Source organism: Scyliorhinus canicula, chromosome 16, assembly GCF_902713615.1.
Source record: "Scyliorhinus canicula chromosome 16, sScyCan1.1, whole genome shotgun sequence".
Taxonomy (NCBI): Eukaryota; Metazoa; Chordata; class Chondrichthyes; order Carcharhiniformes; family Scyliorhinidae; genus Scyliorhinus; species Scyliorhinus canicula.
Window position 1 is genome coordinate 124,950,515 of NC_052161.1, and position 25,012 is coordinate 124,975,526.

At 46.8% G+C, this 25,012-nt stretch overlaps 1 protein-coding gene and 1 long non-coding RNA gene across 5 annotated transcripts in view; one reads left to right on the top strand and one right to left on the bottom strand.

Moving 5' to 3' along the window:
• Positions 1-24,371, bottom strand: part of klhl21 (kelch-like family member 21) — a 36,575-nt gene extending 12,204 nt beyond the window's left edge. The window contains exons 1-2 of one of the 4 annotated variants that reach the window (XM_038821506.1): positions 24,033-24,371; positions 1,654-2,707 (exon numbers count right to left, since the gene is read on the bottom strand). In XM_038821506.1, the coding sequence (XP_038677434.1) occupies positions 1,654-2,680 (1,027 nt within the window). In that variant the 5' untranslated portion in view covers positions 2,681-2,707; positions 24,033-24,371. The other 3 variants (XM_038821508.1, XM_038821509.1, XM_038821507.1) reach the window with 3 other exon arrangements.
• LOC119979376 lies at positions 2,090-5,048 on the top strand. The gene is made up of 2 exons (XR_005463709.1): positions 2,090-2,290; positions 4,602-5,048. It is a non-coding gene; the product is annotated as an uncharacterized LOC119979376 (long non-coding RNA).
• Positions 24,372-25,012: the final 641 nt, after the last annotated feature.

The window sequence follows — 25,012 nt, forward strand, 5'->3', positions numbered from 1 at the left end:
CAATGTCACCATGCATCAAGGCCTTCAGCAGCCACGAGGTTCTATAAATTGAGATCAAAATTTGGGACAGTCCAAACTTCCTCAGAGCCATTCTGCAGCTACTGCTGGCAGTGCACTGCATGGTGAACTATGGTGAACTTAAAACCCATGTGCAGAGTTCTGCCCAACTATCTCATATACCCAGAATAAACTATTTTTAAAAAATTTAATTTAGAGTACCCAATAAAAAAATTTCAATTAAGGGGCAATTTAGCATGGCCAATCCATCTACCCTGCACATCCCTGGGTTGTGGGGGCGAAACCCAATGTTGAAGTCCAGTCAGTTCATCACCTATGTTGGGTGAGCTGTCCTTCAAGAAAATGTTGAAACAAACTTTTTTGTAATGATAAACACCTCCATTAAATCTTCTCCAAGGGGAAGAACCCAGCTTCTCTAGCCCATATAACCAAGATACTCATCTGAAGGGGGCACAACCATAAAATTAGAGCCAAGTGATCAGCAATAAAATCAGGACGCAATTTTTCACACAAGGGGCAACAGAAATCTAAAACTCATCTTACTACTGATGGTCAACTGAAGTCTTCAAGATGGGGAAAGAGCGGGGCGGAATGATGGCGCAGTGGTTAGCACTGCTACTTCACGACACTGAGGTTCGAGGTGGATCCCGGCCCCAGGTCACTGTCTGTGTGGAGTCAAATTTACAGTGCAGAAGGAGGCCATTCAGCCCATCAAGCCTTCACCGCCCTTAGAAAGAGCACTCCACTTAAGCCCACACCTCCACCCTATCACCGTAACCCCACCCAACCTTTTTGGACACTAATGGCAATTTAGCATGGCCAATCCACCTAACCTGCACATCTTTGTACCGTGGGAAGAAACCAGAGGAAACCCACACAGACGCAGGGAGAAGGGTCACACTCTGCACAGACAGTGACCCAAACTGAGAATCGAACCCAAGACCATGGAGCTGTGAAGCAACTGTGCTAACCACTGTGCTACCATGCTGCCCTATGTTTATGTGGTTCTCACCCCCACAACCCAAAGATGTGCAGGGTAGGTGGACTGGCCACACTAAGTTGCTTCTTAGTTGGAAAAAAAAAGGAATTGAGTGCTCTAAATTTATATATTTTTTTAATAGGCAAAGATCAACTGGTACAACTCCTTTAAAGAGGTGATCCCACTCAGTGCAGAGGGGAGTGAAGGAGGAAGGCAAACTTCCTCATAAGCTGTTGCTGGGCCTGGCCATGTTGGCCATTAACAGGTCCAGACAGCGGGCGGTCAAGGGGGCATCCGACCTACCTGCCTGCCCCTCGTGATGGCCTGTTTCAGGCCTTCCACGACCGGTGGGCGCCATGGGGGCATCATCATTCCTGGTAATGGAAAATAAGTGTACAGCTTTAAAAGGTTAAAGAGGGATGCCACGGCTGCAATGGGCTGAATGGTCTCCTCCTCTGGGCAAGATTGTCCGCGATGGATGATTGTTGGGCTCAGGCTCTTTGGGATCAAAGGTTCGAGACAGACTCTGGGCCTACTCCCGTTACCACGGGAACAGGGACCAGACTAACGTAGTGCAGCAGCCGGGGAAGCCCCGGGCCCGGTGTAAATCCTGCCCCGCCCGCTCCCACCCGGGCCCCCCCAGCCCGCTCTCTTACCCGTCACATAGATGTCGTTGCCGAAGGCGGTGATGCTGTAGCCGCCGGCCAGGTGGTCGGGGAACTCGGCCAGGTACCGCCACTGGCCGCTCTGCGGGTTGAAGCAGTCGACGGTGACCAGCTCGTCGCAGTCCTTGTCGCAGCCGCCCACCACCACCAGGATCTCGGCCAGGCCTGTGGAGGGCCGCGCCCTCATGCGCTCGCACGGGTAGTCGTGGCGGTCATACTCGGAGGACTGGAAGGCCCGGGCCTGGTGGATGAGCTGCAGGCAGCGCGGCGAGTAGTAGACAAGCGGGTCGCTCTCTACGTGCGCCAGCAGGTAGAAGCGGCGGATGAAGGGCAGGCGGACGTGCTCGAAGAGCTCGGGCCAGAAGCGGAGCCGCCGCTTGGGGTCGGCCTTGACCCAGCGCAGCGCCAGCTGGTAGGCCGCCTCCTCCTTGTCGACGTGCAGCCGGTCGTCGGACAGGTACTCGAGCAGCCGGCGCTGAGGCAGCGCCTCGAACTCCTCCTCGGCGGACAGCTCGACGATGTGGCGCAGGACGAAGCGCTTGGCGTTCTCGGCCAGGCCGCGGCAGGCGTAGGCCTCGGCGAATTCCTGGATCTCCAGGCAGTTGGCCACGTCCAGCTGGCGCTCCAGGTAGGCGCAGCAGGCCTCCTTCACCGAGGGGAACTGGAAGAGGTCGGCGGCGCGGGCCAGCGGCTCCACGTTGCCCTGCGTGACGGTCACCCGGCCGGTGTAGGAGAAATCCAGCAGCAGGCCCAGCACGTCGGCCTTCACCCCGTGCAGCTCCACCCGCTCGGCGTAGCTCTCCTTCAGCCGGCCCGCGAACATGGCCCTGAAGTAGTGGCTGGCGGCCGCCAGCACCGTCCGGTGGCACGGGAAGTCCTGGCCGCCCACCGACAGGGTCATGTCGAAGAACTTGCCCTCCGCCCGCAGCTCGTTGATGCCCTGCAGGATGTTGAGCGCGTGGCCGGCGTCCGAGAAGGGCAGCACCGAGGCTTGGGTCAGCGTGGTCGGCCTGTCCATCCTTCTGACCGCTGGAGCTCACACCATCTGCAAGCAGAGAGGGAAGGAGGTTATTACAGAGCTGGCGTGGGCACCCTGGCAGCTTTATAAGGGAGGCCCAGTCATCCGGCAGGTTATATTTACCAGCAGCTGAGCCTGCAAATCATCTTGACATTTGCACTCAATGGATTATAAAACTTGGCTGGCTGCAGGCTCTCCACAACCTGATGAGCAACCCAGTCATGCAGACACAGTCACAGCACAAACTCATGCCCTTCTCTCCATCATGGAAAAAGTGACCAGAAACACCAGCACGGTTGGACAGAGTGGCCACTTCCTTTCCTGTAAAATATATGCAACTCTTGTGTCAGAGAATTTGCAGTGCAGAAGGAGGCCATTCAGCCCAGCGGGTCTGCGCCGGCCCTTGGAGAGAGCACCCTATTAAGCCCATGTCTCCACCCTATCACAGTAACCCCCCCCCCCCCCCCCCCCCCAATCGCCTTTTGGGCACTAAGCAGCGATTTAGCATGGCTAATCTACCTAACCTGCACAGTTTTGGACTGCGGGGAGGAAACCCACGTAGACACGGGGAGAAAATGCAAACCCCACAGACAGTCATCCGAGGCTGGAATTGAACCCAGGACCTGGGCAACAGTGCTAACCATTGTGCTACCATGTCACCCTGGCCAGGATCACACTCTTGCCATCCAAGTGGTGAAATCTGCTCCCACTCCATATGTTCAATCACATAATCTAAGTTGGCAGTGCCGAGAGAGTGCAGCACTGCTGCAGGAGGTCTTTCAGACAAAAGACTAAAACCAAGGCCCCATCTGTTCTCTCTCAAGTGAATGTAAAACATCCCACGGCGCTGTTTCAAACTAGAGCAGGGAAATTAATCCCTTTGGCGAAGAGAGCTGGCCAGAGGCTGGGAATTCTCCGACGGGCAACCCCCCCCCCCCGTTCCCAAAACCTGTCTACAAGGCACAAGCCAGGAAGGAGTGTGATAGAACACTGCCCATTTGTCTGGATGAGTGCAGCTCCAACAGCACAAGCTGAACACCATCCAAAACAAAGCAGCCAGCTTTGACAAAAGGTCACCTGGACTCAAAACATTTGCTCTTTTCTCTCCCTACGGATGCTGCCAGACCTGCTGAGATTTTCCACCATTTTCTCTTCGGTTTCATATTCCAGCATCCGCAGTAATTTGCTTTTAGCCTGCTTGATCAACAACGTGTCTGCAGCCTGAAAACATTTACTCTCAACGACCAAGAGAAAGTGGCAGGAGGGAGTACTAGATTACAAGATGCAATGTAGCAGCTCACCAAGTTCCCTTCAACAGCAGCTCCCTAACCTGCAGCCTCTACCACTTAGAATGACAAGGGCAGCGGACAGGTAGGAACAGGAGTAGCACCGGCAACGTCCCCTCCAGGCCACATACCATCCTGACTTGGAACTATATTGCTGTTCCTTCACTGTCAATGGGTTAAAATCCTGGAACTCTCTAACAGCACTGGGTGTACCTGCACCACATGGACTGCAGTAGTCCAGGAAGGCGGCTCACCAGCATCACTTTCTCAAAGGCAACAAATGTTGGCTAGTGACAGTCATCCCATAAAAGAATAAAATGTCCTGGTCAATACCTATCCATCAACGAACATTACCAAAACAAATTTTCTGGTCATTATCAGTGCTGTTTGTGGGACATTGTACATAACTCAGTTGGCTGGGTTTTGCACATTACAATAGCAGCTTAATTGCCTGTAATGTGGCCCGAGGTCATGAAAGGTGGTATATAAAAGCAAATCTTTCATTTCTATGTTAATAGTAGTCTCATTGCAAACAAACAAAAGCACCAAACACTCAGTGCAAGCAATAGCATAGGCAGCTCAATCTGACAAACAGTCACTGAATAAGCATGTCACCTCTTTCCTCTCTACCTTAGGTGCTCAAGACCAGGATGCCAGGAGAATTTGAATAGAGCCGCCCGATCTTTTGAAACAAAAGGAAGGCAGCACCTTGATTTGACAGCATTTCTAAACATGCAAGACTCCCTCAGTACTGCTCCAGTGTTCACCAGTTAGTGTGTCCAAATCTGAGTGGCGTGCGAATAGAAAACATTCTAAGCCAGAAATAAATGTTTTCATGTATGGAATGATCTGTCTGGACTGTATGCAGAACAATACTTTTCACTGCATCTCGGTACATATGACTATCAAAATCGTCAGAGCAAAGATATCAATCAGAATTTACAGCACAAGACAAGGCTATGCAACCTAACAGATCACTCTTCCACCAAGACTCTATATAAGAGATACTGCTAGAATATTGCCCTGCACACTATGACCTATTTTCTTTTTTTAAAAATAAATATTTTTATTCTCTTTTTTCACATTGTCATCACGCTATGAACTAATTTTTCAGGCTAGTTTTATCAATCCGATTTGTCCAATCTACATGCAGATTAGTTTCCCATGATTATTGCGGTACCTTTTATAAACTCCCCATTTATTTCTTGTACGCTCTGTCCAACAGCATAACTACTGTTAGGGCCCTATAAACACACAAGTTACCTCTTACCTTTCTTATTTCTATCCAAACTGATTCTACATCTTGCTTTTCCAAGCTAAGAACAACTCTTACTGTTGTACTAATAACATCTTAATTAAACATGGTTCCCCACCACCTTTTCCTAGCCTCCGATCTTTCCAAAATGTTCAATACCCTTCAATATTCAGGCCCCAGCTTTGGTCACCCCACAACCATGTCTCAGTGATGGCTATCCATGCTACAGATGCCCTGTGTTTTGAGATTCAGCACTTTCTCTTTACAATTTTTGCAACCTCTGGCTTTATCTACTGCTGCCAGAGCTGCTGGGTTTTCCCAGCATTTTCTGTCTTTATTTCATATGTTATATATTATATAATATAAATGATTGTTAATTTATTTTGTTTATTAACATTATGAAGCAATAGCACTTCAGCGCTGTCGCCTCAGCACCTGTCAACGATGGAGGGTAAATTTTCAAACTTACGCCAGAGCTACTGCATCTGATCACTATCCAGTGCATCTGGTGACAATAGTTGAGGGTAGGATCGGATTCGCAGGCAATGGTCTGTCCTCACAGTCAAGTAGTTTAGATTTTCACATGATTAATGGTTGCTTGTGTGAGGGGCTAAACAGTGACTGGAACCATACTTCAGCAAAACGTCAAGAATTTCAGGGAGTGGAGGAGGAAATGGTAAGAGTGCAAAAATCTGAAACTCGGATCCTTCATCTGGCAAAATTTGTCCTCCCTTTTAAAAAATGGCTTTTGAACTTATTCACATCTTACATAGTCCTCAGCAATGAGTCATTCTGGTGTCACCAGGAACATGGTTTCATAGAGAAAAACAAAAGCATTTTTAATCACTAACACTCAGCTATAACAAACTTAACGACTCGCCACAGGACCTACTCACAGGAACAACTTATTAAGCTTCTGTGAAGCGAGCTCCACAAGTACAAATTTGACATCAAGCCACATAAGGAGAAATTAGGACATGTGACCAAAGCTTTAAAGAGGTAAGTTTAGGAGAACCTTAAAAGGACTGAGAGCTTTAAAGCGGGAATTCTGGAACTTGGGGCCCAGACACTGAAGCTACTGCTGCCCAATGGCAGAGAATTTAAAGAAAGGGATCTGTAAGAAGCCAGAACTGGAGGAGCACAGAGATCGCAGAGGATTGTTTGAGGTTACAATGATAGGGAAGGACAAGGCCATGGAGGGATTGGACCATGATTGCAGTGGGCAAATACATGATCTTGTGTGGGGCAGAGTTGTGCAGACCAGTAGATCCTTTATTTGACTGTTGGTTGGTTAACCATCGTTACTCTGGGAAGTTGTTGTGATGTGACAATTGTTCTCAGTGCCCCGTGCTTGGGGGAGGGGAGAATTCAATCGGTCATCCAGGGTTCCCTCTCAATCACTGTCCAATGATCCAACTTTAGCAGAGAACATGGTGGGGCTCACCTGTGAAGACCCCCAACAATGTACCCGCGTTTGCTGGCACAAATAAATAAACTGTGTTTATATTGCACTTTTCAGATCCTCAGGACATCCTAAAGCATTTACTGTCAAATATGTACTGGTGAATTGTAGTCACTTGCAATGATGTAACTGAGGGCTGAGATAACCCCAACATATGTCAGTGCCTTCAGGTCTAAAGGGAACAAAAACATGATGGAAAGTATTCCACACATGCAACGCAGGTTAGCTGCTGAATTAGACGTGTGGGAATGTGATGGAGTTCTATGTGATGGTTCCAACCTTGACTCCTTCTCATGTATCCTAGTGATATAATTGGCACATAAAGTCTGATGTTGACTGGCATATCATGAGGGATCTTTAAAGAAGGGGGTCCCAACAACAGCAGAGGGAAAGTGAAAAGTTGTTTTAAGGCAGCAGGTCATTTTCTTTTCATGTTGCACCATCATTGCCAAGCGTGGTTTCATTTGCCTAGATCCCATGCTCTGGAATTCACTCCCCGAAACACTTTCCTTAAAATTTCCTTCTTTGGCCAGCTTTTGGCAGTTGTCCCAATATCTGATGGTGCTACATAAATTCAAGTACCCTCCATTGTGTTTCCAAGCTAGTTTATATAAATAGCACAAGTACAAAAAACGTGAAAACATCCGCACTTGTTCCACATAATGTTGCTTTTGTTCCAGATCAGCAGAAAATGTGCCTCAGAAATCTGTTGTTGTTACCATGCACATTCCTGTCGCTAGGCGGCGCCACAACAGCTTGCTAGCGCAGGCAAACCATGTAGTACTGCATGCCATCCGCTTGATGGCGCAGGCACCACTGTACAGCGCCATCTATTGGCAGACGTCTTTCACTATCAAGATTCATATGGCACTGCCCCTCAGTGGCATATTCCGACGCTACAGAATGACTTACACTACAACAGAATTTCTTCTCAACAGTATTTATAAAACGCCTATCACACAGAATCAGAAACACAGAACTCTTACAGTACAGGAGGCCATTTGGCCCATCGCGTCTGTAGCGCTCTCCAAACAAGCAACATGGCTTAAGTGTCACTTCCTCGCATCTCCGCACATTGTTTCTATTCACATAATCATTTAATGCCCTCTTGAATGCCTCTATTGAATGCCACGCCTACAAGATAACACAGGTTAGCACTGTTGCTTCACAGCTCCAGGGTCCCGGATTCGATTCCTGGCTTGGGTCACTGTGCGGAGTCTACACTTTCTCCCCGTGTTTGCGTGGGTTTCCTCCGTGTGCTCTGGTTTCCTCCCACAGTCCAAAGATATGCAGGTTAGGTGGATTGGCCATGCTAAATTGCCCTTAGTGTCCAAAAAAGGGGGCGGGGGGGGGGGGGGTTACTGGGTTATGGGGATCGGATGGTGGTGTGGGCTTCTTTAGGATGCTCTTTCCAAGGGCAGGTGTAGACTTGATGGGCTGAATGGCCTCCTTCTGCACTGTAGCTTCTATGATTCTAAGATTATCAAAAGTCTTCTGAAAACCCAACTACACTACATCCACCAACTCCCCTTTATCAATTCAGTTAGTAACATCCTCAAAAAACTTCAACAGATTCATCAAACACAATTTTCCATTCCTAAATCCATGTTGATTATGCCCAACCAGGTTATTATTTAAGTGTCCATTTATCATATCTTTTATAACAGATTGCAGCATTTTCCCTTCTTAATTATGACTAACATGTCTGTAGTCCCCCTTTTTCTCACTTCTCAAGTAGTGGAGTGACATTTGCTATCTTCCAATCTGCAGGAGCTGTTCCAGAATCTAAAGAATTTTGGAAGATGATCATTAATGCATCTATTATCTCAATAGCTACTACCTCTTTCAACACTGAGATGTAGGATATCAGGTCTTGGGACCTATCAGCCTTCAGTCCCATTAATTTCCAGCACAACCTTCTTACCAATATGAATTTCCTTCAAATCCTCATTCTCTCTTGCCCTTTGGATCTCTAATTCTGAGATTTACTGCATCTTCCTCAGTGAAGACAGACACAAAATAATCATTTAGCTTCTCTGTCATTTTTATAATTCCCATTATAAAGTCTCCTGACTCTGCCTGTAATGGACCCACATTTGTCTTAGCTATATCTTTCCTTTTTTACTACCTATAGAAGTTTTTGCAGTCCAAGTTTATGTTTCTTTAAATAAATTTAGAGTAGCCAATTATTTTTTCTTTGCCCCTTAAGGGGCAATTTAGCTAACCAGCACATCTTTGGGTTGTGGGGTGAAACCCATGCAGACATGGGAGAATGTGCAAACTCCACATGGACAGTGACCCGGGGCCGGGATTCGGATCCGGGTCCTCAGCGCAGCAGTCCCAGTGCTAACCACTGGTCACCTGGTTTACATTCATATTCTATTCTTTTCTTTATCAGTTTCTTGGTCCTCCTTTGTTGTATTCTAAAATCCTCCCAATCCTCAGGTTTACTACTCTTTCTGGCAACTGTATAGGCCTTTTGATTTGAGCTTATACAACCTTTAACTTTCTTTGTTAGTCACGGCTGACTGACTTTTTGTTTTTAGGTTTTTGTGTCTTGGAGGAATGGAGAGTTGCTGTAAACTATGTAATAATTATTTAAAGACGGTCCATTGCCTATGAACCAACAAACCTTTTAATGTATTTTCCCAATCCAATTCAACCAAATTTCCTTTGTTCAAATTTAACACCCTGGCTTCAGATTGGACTACCTCATTTTCAAACATTCAATCATAAATTCTATCATATAACGGTCACTCATCCCTAAAGGTTATTTTACAACAAGATTATTAATTAACCCTTTCTTGCTACATGATATCTGACCTAAAATCTGTCCTCTAGTCGGTTCCTCAACATACTTCTCTGAGCACATTGGTTAGCATTGCTGCTTCACAGCGCCAGGGTCCCAGGTTCGATTCCCGCTTGGGTCACTGTCTGTACGGAGTCTGCACGTTCTCTCTGTGTCTGCGTGGGTTTCCTCCAGGTGCTCCGGTTTCCTCCCACAAGTCCCGAAAGACGTGCTGTTAGCTGAATTGGACATTCTGAATTCTCCCTCTGTGTACCCGAACAGGTGCTGGAGTGTGGTGACTAGGGGCTTTTCACAGTAACTTCACTGTAGTGTTAATATAAGCCTACTTGTGACAAAAAAGATTATTAAATTTCCCCAAAAAATCCCATCCCAGCCGACTCGAGCAACTCATCCTCTAAATCATTAGTGCTCATTAGATTTACTCAGCCGATATGCGGATTGAAGTCACCAATGATCACCGTATTACTCATACTACTTTTTCATCTCCTGATTCATACTATACCCCAAACTACCATTACTGTTTGGTGGCCTATAGACAAATAGTACCAATGTATGCTGCCCCTTGCTGTTTCTTAGCTCCAGCCAAGCAGAATCCACATTTTATTGTTCGGATCGGAGATCCTCCCCTGTCAACATACCGATCCCATCCCTCAATATGAGCAGAATACCACCTTTTCTTTTTGCCTGTACTTCCTAAATGTTGAATATCCTTGCACATCAGTCTTGGTCACCCTGTAACCATGTTTCCTTAATGTCAAATAGATCGCACCAATCTACCTCTATTTGTGCCTTCAAATCATCTACCTTATTGCGAAAGTACCCGTAACATCCTACATTTTAAGCCTATTGATGACGGCCTTCATTTCACCTACCTTATATTTTCACTTGCCATTTTTCTTCTTCCTATTACTAGTTTTACTTCCTTTCAATTTAAGCTACCCCTCAGGTTCCCACCCTCCTGATAAGCTAGTTTAAACACTCCCCAACAGCACTAGCAAATCTCCTGGTGAGGATATTGGTCCTGGTCCTGTACACGCTTTAACTGCCCTTGAACCAATCTCAATGCCTCAGACATCTGATGCCCTCTCTCCTGTATCAATTCTCCAGCCACATGTTCAAGCACTCAATACTCCTGTTCCTATGTTCACTAGCATATAGCATTGGGAATAACCCTCAGAATACTATTTTTGTAAGACCATAAGATCATATGGTCTTGAGGTCTTGCTTTTTAATTTCCTTCCCAACTCCTTAAAATATGCTTTCAGGACTTCATCCCTCTTCCTACCTATATCATTGGTACCAATGGGAACCAAGACCGTTGGCTGTTCATCCTCCTCCAGTAGGATTTGCTGGAGCCATTTTGTGACCCTGGCACCAGGGGAGGCAACAATCATCATGGAGTCATGTTACTGCCTGTATGATTCCCTGGCCATCAAATCCTGTGGAATCCTTACTGGTGTCCCAAATGGAAAACCAATTATCAAGCAAGATAGACTCAGGGGACTCCTGCACTACCTGCATGGTTCTCTTAGAACACATGGCAGTCACCCATCCCCTCTTCGTCCGTATGCTCCTAACCTGTGGTGTGACCACCTCCCTAAATGTGCTATCCACATGACTCCAGCCGCTGCTCGAGTTCTGAAACCTCAAGCTTCTGCAGCTGGCGACAAATCTTGCTGTTGTGTTCGCCCAGGACACATGGTGCATCCATGACTTCCCACATACGACAGGGGTACATTCCACGCAACCATAACTTTAAAAAAGCTCTTTATTACAATTAGAATAACTCACCAGTTATTCACCAATCAGCTTCTTTCCTGTATTGGTGCAAGAGCCAACTGCTGGAGGCTGAAAAAGGTTTTAAACAAAAAGAACTTCCCTCACCGATCTCCCAGCTTGACACTCTGTGCAGACCAAGCAGCACTAAGTGAAAACTTTTTTTAAACTTTCAGAGTCAGCAGCTCTCAGCGCAGGCATCAGTTCACAATTTGCCTCTGACTAGCTTGTCCCCTTGTGTTGTCACAGTGTCCCACATCTTCACTTCCTGCATGTTCTTTAATTCATTTACATCTATGGGGGAATCTCCTTATTCACCCCTTTCAGGACTACAAAGCTCTTTCCAGAGAAGGGGTGATATCTAAAGTTTTTGCTGTTGGTATCCAACACCACTACTGCCTGTAGAGAGTGAGATGCAGTTGGAAACACATTATTGGAGGAGAGAAGGTGCAAAGTGCCTTGGCCGATCCACGTTGAATCCACATGGTTAGTTGGCTTGTAACTTGCTCAGTCCTAACCATTATTTGAGGTAGGGTCAAAAAGGAACATAGATTATCATAGAATTTACAGTGCAGAAGGAGGCCATTCGGCCCATCGAGTCTGCACCGGCCCTTACAAAGAGCACCCTACTGAAGCCCAAGTTGAACAACAATACAATGTAAACCTCTTCATTCTATTATCCATTATGCGTAAGAGCCAGATTGTAAGTGGACAAACTGGGTCTGACAGATCACAGCTAGCTAGTGCACAGCAAGAATGATCTCCACACAAACCTCTACACAAATATCATGTCTAGTTTGGACACAAGAGATTTGTCCATTTCACCATATTCTATACAAATTGGGTCCACCATATGCTCTGCACCCAGAATGGCAAACATCCAATATATTCCATTAAAAAAAAACACTCAGAATGTCAACATAGATGGCAAGGTCTGTATTTATTGCCCATCCTTAGTCTTCCTGGAAGGTTTGATATAATTGTGTACTAAGTCAATTAAGAGACTGGAGTCACATACAAGCAGACTGCGTAAAGATGGCAGCTTTCTTAAATGCTCAATGGGTTCACTTTATGTCAATCTGGCAGCTTCATGTCACTTTCACCGAGACCAATTGTTTTATTTCCAGATATTAAATTGATTTTCTCAAACTGCCATGGTAGCTTGAATTTGCATTCCCTTATTTGCTAGTTCAAGACTCCGGTTTGTTGGCCAACTAACATAACCACAGCACTACCATATTGCTACAATTCCCAATTTCAGATATGACACCAAGGAAAACACAATGTTAAACGTCCCCCATTCCCAACTTCAATGCATCTCCTAGTAGCTGATTATAATGCAATTAATAGTGAGAATGTATGCGGGCATGAAGACGGAAATATCAAATAAAGGGGACAAGCTGCAAATGCCAGAAATACACAGTATCTGCGAAGACTACATACATGTCACGACAAGGTTTTTCTAACACTGATCCTGTGCTTGCTCCCAGCAGTTTCTGTTTTTTATAACAAAGCTGGTGTCAGCTTGACTGACTGGGTAACACTTTCACCTCTGCATCAGCAGGTTATAGGATTTGATGACCCCTACGCCACACCCCAGGCTCACAGCCCTTTGACAACCTGGCACTCCTCCTCAGTATTGCAGAGACATTAAACGGAGACCTTCATCTGCTTTTTGACGCAGATACTCAAGATCCCCAAGCTGTTCAGGGAACACCCCTTTCCCCAGCGTCTTGGCCACATTCACCAGCACAACAAATTTCTCCCGTGATTCAGCGCAAGCAAGCACCAATATCAATTTCAATCAATTCATGAGAAGTACGTTGCCGTACTCCAACATCACCAGGCAGTGGGATTGCCAGGAAATGAGGCGTTCTTCAATTGACTGATTTAATGCTCTTCTTAAATTGGCTTGAACTGACTACTTTGATCTGGCCCTGGTAAACAGTACCTGTGACCAACAGTAATGACACAGGTTCATCCTGCTCTGTTGTAATTGATTAAATTTAGTCGACTAGGGCAGCACGGTGGCGCAGTGGGTTAGCCCGACTTTAAGCAGAGTTTAAAGAAATAGCAGCAGGAGAAACATAACCGAGCAGGCTGGTTATTGCAGGTACATGGGATTAAACACTGGATATAAGTTAGCATGGGTGCCATGCAGCTGAGGATCTGGGCTCAATGGGTGGAAACACTTCATTTCAATCAGGTTTTGGACGGGCTTTTGAACCAATGTGTTGAGTTCGAGGAAGCAACCAAACAGGAGCGTAAGGAAACAAAAGGTTTATTGACGCAGAACAAAAACTCTGGGCGGCACAGTGGCGCTGTGGTTAGCACTACTGCCTCACGGCGCCGAGGACCCGGGTTTGATCCGGGCCCCAAGTCCCTGTCCGTGTGGAGTTTGCACATTCTCCCACATGTCTGCGTGGGTCTGTCCCCCACAGCCCAAAAGATGTGCAGGGTAGGTGAATTGACCTTGCTAAATTTCCCCTTAATTGGAAAAATAAATTGGGTACTCTAAATTTATTTTTAAAAAGAATGAAAACTCCATGTACGCCGTGCCCAGCTCATACCCAGGCCGGGGGTTTTTATGTCCTGATTAGCTCCACCGCTGATGAGGAAGCTCCACCCCACAGGTGGAGGGGGGGGGGACTCACACTCCACGAGACTTACGGGGAGCTTAATCGACCCGGCCCCGTGCATGTCACGATGAAGTGTAAAATGTGTAACTCATTCATGCTCAATACTCCACAGTCTTTATTTCTTTCTGCCCAGAGTGTTATCTGGGAAGAAGCCATACAGAAACTTGACTCCTTGAAATATTTATTTCCTACTTAACACGTGGTGCAGCTGCATCAGGCTCTGTTCTAATGGTTGGGAGTCAGCAGTATCTGATCGGAAGAATATGACCGGGTTTGCATGAATATAATTTCCATTCTGTGGGTCAACTGATTACACTAGTTAAATGGTCATTAACCTAAAACTTTCAATTGCAAAATAACAGTCCTCCTCATCTCTCTCTCTGCAAACCACCCCCCCCCCCCCCCCCCCCCCCCCCATTCTCACTCAGCCCAAACCCCTCTGTAAATGGTGAACTTACAAAAAGGGCTCTGAATTCCAGCACACAAAAAACTCAAGATCAGAGCCTATTGCTAGGATACTGGTCTATAATCCTGGACAGAGAATTCCCTGCGCCGCATGGTTTCAGTCACAGACTGTCTGGCCTCAGTGTAAAATTTAAACCCTTCTCTCTTCAAATCCACAATTCTTTCATCGCCGATGCTCTTCCTGATTACCTCATCGTCCTAATTTCCTTCTACCCCCATCCTGCACCCTCTTCACTGCATCCTTGCTATTATAAATCGGGATGCCTCACATCCTCATCTCCCAAACCCATTGCTTCCTGGGGCTTCAAGACTGCAGAGCACCTCACTTCCCCGAGTCTCCATTCCTACTATACTCCACAGGCCTTATAGCTTAGAGGAGGTGGTGGTAGTGGTATTGTCACTGGACTAGATAACCAGAGACCCAGAGTACTCTGGGGTTCCAGGTTCAAATCCTGCCACTGTAGGTGGCGAAATTTGAATTTAATAAAAATCTGGGAAAAACCATCTGGTTCACGGATGTCCTTCAGGGAAGGAAATCTGTGGTCCTTATCTGGTCAGGCCTATATGTGATTCCAAACCCACAGCAATGCGGTTGACTCTTAACTGCCCCTCAAGGGCAATTAAGGATGGGCAATAAATGCTGGCACAGCCTGCGATGCCCACGTCCCATGAACGCATAAAAAAAAATAAAATCACACAGTCACTAATCAATTTACCGCCCCTTCTTTCCCAACTTGGTACTGTCCTGGGCTTCAGCCTTGACGCAAAATTCCCGTTTTTAAAATAGTTTCTCGAGCGAGAAGAGCGGTCGGTAGCATAGTGGTTAGCACAGTTGCTTCACAGCTCCAGGGTCCCAGGTTCGATTCCCGGCTTGGGTCACTGTCTGTGCGGAGTCTGCACGTTCTCCCCGTGTCTGCGTGGGTTTCCTCCGGCTGCTCCAGTTTCATCCCACAGTTCAAAGATGTGCAGGTTAGGTGGATTGGCCATGCTAAATTGCCCTTAGTGTCCAAAAAAAAGGTTGGGTGGGGTGACTGGGTTGCAGGGAGGGTGGGGGTGTGGGCTTGGGTAGGGTGCTCTTTCCAAGGGCCGGTGCAGACTCGATGGGCCAAATGGCCTCCTTCTGCACTGTAAATTCTATGAGACAAAATACACACCTGCCTTGTGGCAGCTTCCACTGCAAGGAATCAGAGGGCAGATTTCAGGAAAGAGCACCGGCACTAAACAGGGAAATGACTGCAAATGCACGACCATTTTCAAACAGGAATTGGGACCGACAAAGTTTCTGACCGAGAACAGCCTTTGTTGTTAAATGTACACAGAAACCACTTTAAAGCAAAAATGCAGCACTGGTTGGCACAGTCAATCCAAGCACTCAGCCTGCACAGCACATGAAGAGGTAACAGCTTCTGACATCCAGCGCCCCTGGCAGATGTGGTTTATACTGCCCCAAAACTGATGCTGCAACACACATCATACCAGCACTTTACTCCGAATCAAAAACATCCCCATGGAGTCTGTGTGCGACCAACTGCAGCAGAACAACCAAGTTCAAGGACCCGCGACCATTCCTGAAGAATGAGCCCAGCTGAGGCGAACCCAACAACTTCCAAACCAACCACGTGAACCCGAATAAAGGCCTAATCTCACACAGTGCCGGTCACTCGAAGTTAAGGAAAGGTCATCTTGGTCGTTAGGTGTGGTTTAGTGCGGAGCCGCGTGTATTATTGCATAGAGATACAAGTCTTGTGCTGTTAATAAACTGTGTTTTTGAGCTAACATATTGGTTGTGTGGTCATTTGGTCAATATAAGAAACAGCTTGTGGTTCACCCCAAAGGAAGGCAACACCGGAGGAAACCCACACAGATACGGGGAGAAAGTGAAAACTTCACTCAGTCACCCGAGGTTGGAATCAAATCCAGGTCCCTAGTGCTGTGGGATTTCAGTGCTAACTACTGTGCCACATATAATGAGCTTGTGTTCATCTGCCTGTTTATCTGTGTTTTTCTATCCATGTGCCTGTATCTGTGTGCATTATATAACTGTGTGCATGACTGTGTTCTCTCGGTTGAGCATGTTATTACATGTGCACTTAACACTGGAGTATGATTTCAGTTATTGTTCATTCTCTTGCACCTTTCATGTGAGTAGAGCTGTTCCATCATGGAGTGTGGGAATTAGCTGACCTGACCTTACCTTCACCTGATGTATACAAACACTTTGTAGCTGGGGTCACTACATAGTGAGTACAAGCTCTGACTGATCTCCTCATCTCAAACCCAGGAATGCTGAAGTATCTTTAATGCTGAGATTAGCTTACCCAACATGGACCGGGATCCTCCTTCTCTGCCCGGCAACATTTACGGTCGCACACAGGCTGGTCCCAAAAGAGATCGATCTCTAGTGCGCGGGGCTTTTTATCCTTCATCTCTTTCACGCCCTTTTGGGTGGTCCTTACTCCGGGTCCAATGGATCAATAGGGTTTTCGACCGAAGGGATTCTATGATTTGATATACAGAGTATTGTACCAAATGTGTTTTACACAGGACTAACTGATATATATAGTCTGAGGTGTGGTTGTTAACTTGCTCTATCTCGTGAAGGCCAATTACAAATAGGCATGTCCAGGAAATCATAGGCATTATGGTATGCCAAGGTCAGAGGACACCTGCAGTTCCTGATAAATTTCAGGCAGCAGAATATTTTTTGTAAAAAATGGTTTTACATCTGAACCAGTCAGATGTGTTTTGGATACCAGGCACAAGACTGAATAATAGATCATAACTCAGTCACTCAAGTTAACTGGAAATTGAAACCCTGCCGATCATCATAACCTTGGTCTAGCATCACAACCTTATTGAACGCTATGTTGCCTGGCAGCACCACAGTAGTGGCAAGGTGTCTGCTGGGGTTTCTTCCATCCCTACTTTCTCTCTTGTCAACCTAAAGTTGCCAAGAGATACATGCACTTGGACATTTTCAAAGTGCTCGTTCAGCCATTTTCAGCCTAGACAGTGAGATTTTCATCAACTCAACATTGGCAGTTGTGTCTTTAGCTGCCTGGGTCTTAAGCTCTCAAAATAACTTCCTAAACCCTTCTGCCTCATTCTCTTTTAAGACACTTTACTTATTTGACGATTGATCACCTGTCCTAATACCTCCTATGTGACTCAATGTCAAATTTTATTTGACAATTTCCCCTCAAATTGGTTTGAGACATTTTGCGAGGTTAAAGGCATGATATAAATCCAAGTTATGGTGATGTTGGCTGGCCATTTGGTCACAAGTGGCATCACAGTCAACAATCCTGACCTCTCCCAGTAGGGCCCCTCCTAGATAGTCAGAAGTGGACTGATCTTTCTGCCCCTTGAAACAAAGGTATTGAGGACCTCCGGCGGGCGGGAGGCAGCCGCACGTTGGGGGGGCTCCCGTTCAGGAACAGCATTGTCGGGGGTTAACCCCGGTCCTAGGGGCAGCGAAGGCAGTAAAAGTCAGGAGAAAGCACAGGGAAGGGAATTGTCGAGGATCAGTAAAAAAACGGCCGTGAAAACAGCTGAAAGTCCGTCGGGGAGTGGAAAGGTCACCCCGGGGTCGGTAAAGAAAATGGAGGCTGGAGCACCAGGGGAGGCCGCATTGCTTACGGCTGAAGAAATAACTAAGGTGATGGCCGTGGAATTCGAAAGGCAGTTCACAAAACACATGGAGGCAATGAGGAAGGAGATGGGGGCGGTTTTGAAAGTGCTGGTGGAGGAGGCGATTACCCCGGGGAGGACGGCAGTGGCGAGCGCAATGGTGGAGGTGCGGGAGCAAGGGGAGGCGCTGAAGGAAGTGGAAGAAACATTACTGCTGCACAGTGATCAACTTACCTCGATGGGGAAGGAGATGCGGAAGGTGATAGAGATCAACAAGGATCTGCAAGGCAAAATGGAAGACCTGGAAAACAAATCCAGGCGTCAGAATTTGAGGATTGTGGGGCTGCCCGAAGGAGTGGAAGGCCCGAGGCTGACGGAGTATTTTGCCAGAATGTTGGTGAAGCTATTGGGGGAGGGGGAGGATCCCTCCCGATATGAACTGGATCGGGCTCATCGGTCGTGGAGGCCTGTACCAAAGGTGAGTGAGCCGCCAAAAGTAATGACTCTGTGCTTCCGTAGGAATGGTGTAAAGGAGAAGGTCCTGTGCTGGGCTAAGCAGAAGCGGATGGTGCAGTGGGCTGGAGCTGGTATACACTTATACCAGGACTTTACGGTGCCGGGCAAGGGGGAAAGAGACCCGGGCGGGGGCCTCCACGCTGGCCGGTTTAAGCCGGCCAATGAACGGGGGTGAGGGGCTGCAGCAATCAGAGCCTGGCAGAACAGGGTCCGATGAGTCTAGCCGGGGGGGGGAAGTTGGGGGGGAAGGAACCGAGGTTGAGGGGAGGAGTTTTACAAGAGGAACTGGAGGGGAGGAGTGGGGGGGGGGGGGGGGGGGGGGGGGGCTTTACAAGTCTTGGGTGTCCTTTACGGTATTCTTTCGGAGGCTGGATGGCATCGAGTGTCGGGGGTGGGGGTGACTCTATTGGTTAATGGTGACCATGGGCGATTCCGGACTCCTTTTTCTTTTTCTCCTTTGTGTTTTTTTCCACCATGTGAGTATTTTAAGGGTATTGACTTTGTATTTGTTACCGTTTACTGCTTGTTGGTAGGATGTAAATTTTGAAGGAAAATGTGAAAATGGAGAATATTAAAAAAGAAACAAAGGTATTGAGGCCAATTATTGTCCACACCAGCACTCACCTCACGGACTGCTGCCCCAAACAAGAGCACTTTAAAACAGCACAGACAAGGTGCTGAACCTAGAATTTTCTGGGTGGAATTTAGTGTAGGTGATGCGAGTTCAGCCCACCAGTCATTTCTTCAAGGGCTGCCCTGCAATCAAGGTACAGTGTCAGGGCTTCCCACAGAATCAAGTCCCCAAGAGTTGCGGCCAATGAGACACTTTCAGCAGGGACTGTCGCTGGGTCCCTGGAGGCAGATGAGTATTGAGGGGTGGGAGGTCACAGGGAAGGGGTTGAATGCAAGGGTCGGGTGGCTCTCGGCAGGCACCTCCTCTTTCCGATGTGGGGTTCCTTCATTGGGTACTAAATGTCTTTCCCCCCCCCCCCCCCCCCCCCGCGAAGAGGCCACTGGCAAAGCAGACAGAGTTTGCTTGGTGAATTACTGAGGGCACCACATGTGATTGTCAGAATTTCTGAGCTACCCCAAAATCCTAGTGGGCTCAGAGATAATGGCCTCGAAGTGGCTCAATAATGAACCTAATTTGCCAGCAGGCAGGATCGTTACATCGGGCAAATTCCCGCTGCTGACTAAATGGGGATTGGTTTCCCACTGGCAAGAAGGGCGGTGTGGCCTCCCCCTGATTATGTGGATCTGCCCAGCTGAGCTCCATTAAATCCAGGCCCGTGTCTTTTCCAAACAAATTAATTCTGGGACTATGGGTGTTACTGACAATACTGGAATGTGTTGCCTGTCCCTCGAGAAGGTGGTGATTGGGTTTCTTCTTGAACTGCTGTGATATCGCTCAGTACCAAATCCCCACGATGCAATTACCCTCCCTGCCATCAGTGAAACTGACAGCTTGCACTTTTCATTATGCAACCGACGGTGAAGGTCGCCAACCCAAGAGAAAATAAACAGAATTAAATAACTGATTGCATTCTGATTGACTGAAGAGTTCAGTGTGGGTCCATCATTATAAAATTAATAACAGCACATCTCATCTGATTTGCATAACACACACCATCTGTGAGACACCATCTTTGGAACGAGTGATGGATCAGGCTCCGAATGGCTCACCAGCTTTAACAAAAACAGTTTTTCTGCAAATAGGGTGTCCAGTTATTACCATTTAATGTATTTCTTTATATGCCTGTACTAACTGCACTGCATCATTCATCAGGCAATGCAGTCATTAGCTTTTTGTTGCAGGAAGAGTGTCCGTATATAAACGCAGTTCAAGGTAGATCATCAAACATTTATAGTATACATTAGCTGATCTCCCGTGGCAATGCTCACAGTGGATGTCAGATGCTGGGGGAGATCTGGCCTATCTCATTATTAGAAAATCAAATCCAGGGGATTATAGCAACCTACAGACTGTCTAGAGAGCACTCGTTCCTGCCCACCTCTTTTCTGCAGCCAAGTCCACACGAGGCAATGCAAGAAGAGGAAGCTGGCAGTGTCTGCTGGTACACCCAAAGCCTTCCTTGACTGGTGGGGCCAGAGGGGCTGAATGTGTGGTGAACACCAAATAATATAAGGATTTAACTTGACAATTTTGCTTCAATTTTTATTCAAAATTTGGATGTTATTGTTTGTATTCTTTGAAAAAGGGGGCACTTTTTGTTAATTTGATTTAGATTAGAGACATGTATCATCCTCACCAACAATAGAGGACACTTGTAACCTTGGAAAGTTCAGCTTAATGACTGTTTTTATATTATTGTAAAGAGGGCTGTTCATGCAAAACACAATATTTTGTTGCTAAAATATAACCAGGTGCTCTTCTTAAAACTACAGATTATTAAATGTTGTTGACTTAGGGTGAGCCTATGCACATGTTAATTAGGATAGTGTGGCTCCAGTTTTTCTGGAGCAGTGAGGGTTTCTCTGTATATTCCAAATGAGTGATTGTGTTGCATTAAATCACACACCCCAAAGTGGAAGAAATTTATTAGACACCGAATGATAACTAAACAAAATGCAGCTTTGTGGAAGATTTTTTTTAATTACGTAATATTTGCACTGAAAGATTACCTAGTGTTACAATATCTAATTCATTCATGTTTTAGAATATGACTTTCAAATTTAGCAATTCAATTTTTTAACTGCAGAAAATTAGGTTATCTGGTTGAGAAACTAATAAAAACAACCCTGAAGTAAATACAATCCAAATAAGCTTGGAGTTTATTACACTTAAATGGTTGGGGCATGTTGACTTAGATGTCAACAGCAAGAAAAGGCAAAATCATAAACAGCAGGTGGGCATATGTAGCTAAAGAATAGGAGTTTGCAGTCATTCCAGTAAAGGATAAGTTATTCATGTGGTGTCCCAAAATCAAGGAAAGGTTTGGTATTCAAAGCTAGTTCATTGGCATTTCTGCCTGGGAACTGGCCAGGTTTTTCAAATTGCCATGGAGATGGGTGGAGCTTAGTGGGATTCTTTGGTTTGAGTTATCTTGATTTGATTTATTGTTACGTGTACCAAGGTACAGTGAAAAGTATTGTTCTGCGTACAGTCCAGACAGATCATTCCATACATGAAAAAACATAGGACATATGATAAATATGAGATGTCGGAAGAGGACCTATGGGAGAGCTCACAGAGAGTCGCCATGCTCGGGCGCCATCTTATTTGTTTGTGAATTCAGGTAGAGCGTAACCAACAGGCAAGATTGGTTTGATGTTTGGAAACGCAGCTAAGAAATCATGCTAGCTTTGAGTCTTATGTAGTTTGTAGCCCCTTGGGAGTCAAGAGAAAAGGCTGCACCTACACGCAAGGTAGGAAAAATGCCAGATCTATCATTCATGATGCAGGCTGCGAGTGGGAGCTGGTATTCCGTATAAGACAAAAGAAGAAATCTACAGTTATACTCAATAAAAGGCAGCTATAATATTGTTGCAGTTCTGCAAATAATCAGTTTGGTTGTCGTTTAAAACCACAGGGGCAGCCTATTGGAAATAAAGGATGGTTTCTGATATTTTAACATGAGTCACAGCGAGGCCCATGCTTGAACTCTGGAATCCAGAGTTGTGAGGCTGGTAAAGGAATTGGAGAGTCTCTTAGTCAAAGGTTAATGGAAGGTTCTCCCATGAAATCATGTACCATGGCTGGAACGCTGAAGAGAAACCAGAGTGAATTCCAGTGGGCTGTGGTACACCTTTTGAATTGGTCCCAGCAGAAGTGAATGAACATTGAAGATTTTGTAAGGAAAGGGAACTCTCAGAAAGGGCAGCACGGTAGCATGGTGGTTAGCATAAATGCTTCACAGCTCCAGGGTCCCAGGTTCGATTCCCGGCTGGATCACTGTCTGTGTGGAGTCTGCACGTCCTCCCCGTGTGTGTGTGGGTTTCCTCCGGGTGCTCCGGTTTCCTCCCACAGTCCAAAGATGTGCGGGTTAGGTGGATTGGCCATGCTAAATTGCCCGTAGTGTAAGGTTAATGGGGGGATTGTTGGGTTGCGGGTATGAGGTGGATACGTGGGTTTGAGTAGGGTGATCATTGCACGGCACAACATCGAGGGCCGAAGGGCCTGTTCTGTGCTGTACTGTTCTATGTTCTATGATTGTAGCACAAGTCTCAAGCTTTAATGTAAAATTATTTTTGATACACAATAAAGTTGGGCAGCATGGTAGCATAATGGTTAGCACAATTGCGTCACAGCACCAGGGTCCCAGGTTTGATTCCCGGCTTGGGTCACTGTCTGTGTGGAGTCTGCACACCCTCCCCGTGTGTGCGTGGGTTTCCTCCAGGTGCTCCGGTTTCCTCCCACAGTCCAAAGATGTGCAGGTTAAGTGGATTTGCCATGCTAAATTGCCCTTAGTGTCTAAAATTGCCCTTAGCGTTGGGTGGGGTTGCTGGGTTACAGGGATAGGGTGGAGATATGGGTTTGGATGGGGTGCTCTTTCCAAGAGCCGGTGCATACTCCTTCTGCACTGTAAAGTCTATGAAAGTTTATTTTTGTTAAAAAAATGTAATCTTGTGGCGCACTTATGTCGGTTAATTGCTGGTTGTTTGGATTTCTTCATTAGAATGTTAATCCGCCCCAATCAGATGTAGCACCAGTTAAAATGTAGCAGGTGAAAGAAAGTCATCTTAATTGGAGGCAGCACGGTGATATAGTGGTTAGCACTGCTCCCTCATGGCGCCCAGGTCCCAAGTTCGATCCCGGCTCTGGGTCATTGTCCTTGTGGAGTTTGCACATTCTCTCCGTGTTTGCATGGGTCTCACCCCCACAACCCAAAGATGTGCAGGGTAGGTGGATTGGCCACGCTAAATTGCCCCTTAATTGGAAAAAATTAATTGGGTACTCTAAATTTATTTTTCAAAAAGCCCCTTAATGAAAAATGGCAGAATCATTTTCATAATGACCCAAGACTAAACTCATGCAATGTGTGATGAAGAACAACCGCAATTAAATCACAAAATGTTACTGGCCAATAAGCCATTCAGCCCATCAAACCTGTGCTGCCTTTCCAATACTGGGGCTGTTTAGCACAGGACTAAATTGCTAGCTTTGAAAGCAGGCCAGCAGCACGGTTCAATTCCCGTACCAGCCTCCCTGAACAGGCGCTGGAATGTGGCGACTAGGGGCTTTTCACAGTAACTTCATTTGGAGGCTACTTGTGACAATAAGCGATTTTCATTTCATTTCAGCAATCTAAATTGATTCTATAATTCCCACTTTCAACCCTGGGCATTCCTTGACATCATACGTTTCTCTAGATTATGCATTAAAAAACGACATCTTGCATTCATTTAGTACCTTTTAAACGTAGCAAATATCTCAAAGGGAAAGTGCTTGGAAAAACTCAAAGCATTCCATGTTCCAACAACCGTCAATGTAAAAGATGTTTTCTCAACGCTCTCCCCACTTGCTGAAAAGTGATAGAGGTTATATCACCCTACCTGAACCCGTCGATTCAATCTCAGCCCGTACAACTCACTCCCGGGGACAGTAACTGAGCGCCTGGATTACATCCCAGCCTGTAACTGACTGCGGGGCATCGTTATTCAATCGAGAAAATTCCACGCAACCGTCGGATCACTTTGAAAAACAATCATCATGTTGTGCGATTAATATAAAATTGGAACATATTTTCTGCCTTACACGGGTATAAACAAACCGCGCGGAGCGCTGTCACGTTTCACCACAAGTATCGACTTTCATAAAGATCTGGTTAAATTAAAAGCCAAAAATAGTCCCTCATCTGTGAGCAGGAGGGAGGGAGGGAGGGAGAGTGAATACTGGTGACGTGGGCCCCATGGAGGCTGAAACTCCCTCTCCCAGTCTCCCCGACACGTGGAAATCGCAGATGTACAAGAAAGGAGCTGGAGAACCACTCGCCCTGGCGACACCCATTGCAAAAGCGTTGTCACTGCAAAAGGCGCCACTCCCGGACCCCGGAGAAAAAATATACACAACACCTAGAACGAGCCTTTGTTATTAAGTAGCAAGGGGATGAAGCATGTAACAGGGCAATTCATACCCCCCCCCCCCATTATACCCTCCGCTCCAAGGCTGGAGGTGCTGGCTGGGAACGGGGGGGGGGGAGGGGGGGGGAAGAAACTAACGGAGGAGGGGGGACAGACAGGAGGAGGGGGGACAGACAGGAGGGGGGAGGACAGACAAGGAGGGGGGGGGGAGGACAGACAGGAGGGGGTGGACTGACAGGAGTGGGGAGGACAGACAAGGGGGGGGGGGAGGACAGACAGGAGGGGGTGGACTGACAGGAGTGGGGTGGACTGACAGGAGTGGGGAGGACAGACAAGGAGGGGGGGGGGGAGGACAGACAAGGAGGGGGGGGGGGGAGGACAGACAGGAGGGGGTGGACTGACAGGAGTGGGGAGGACAGACAGGAGGGGGGGAGGACAGACAGGAGGGGGTG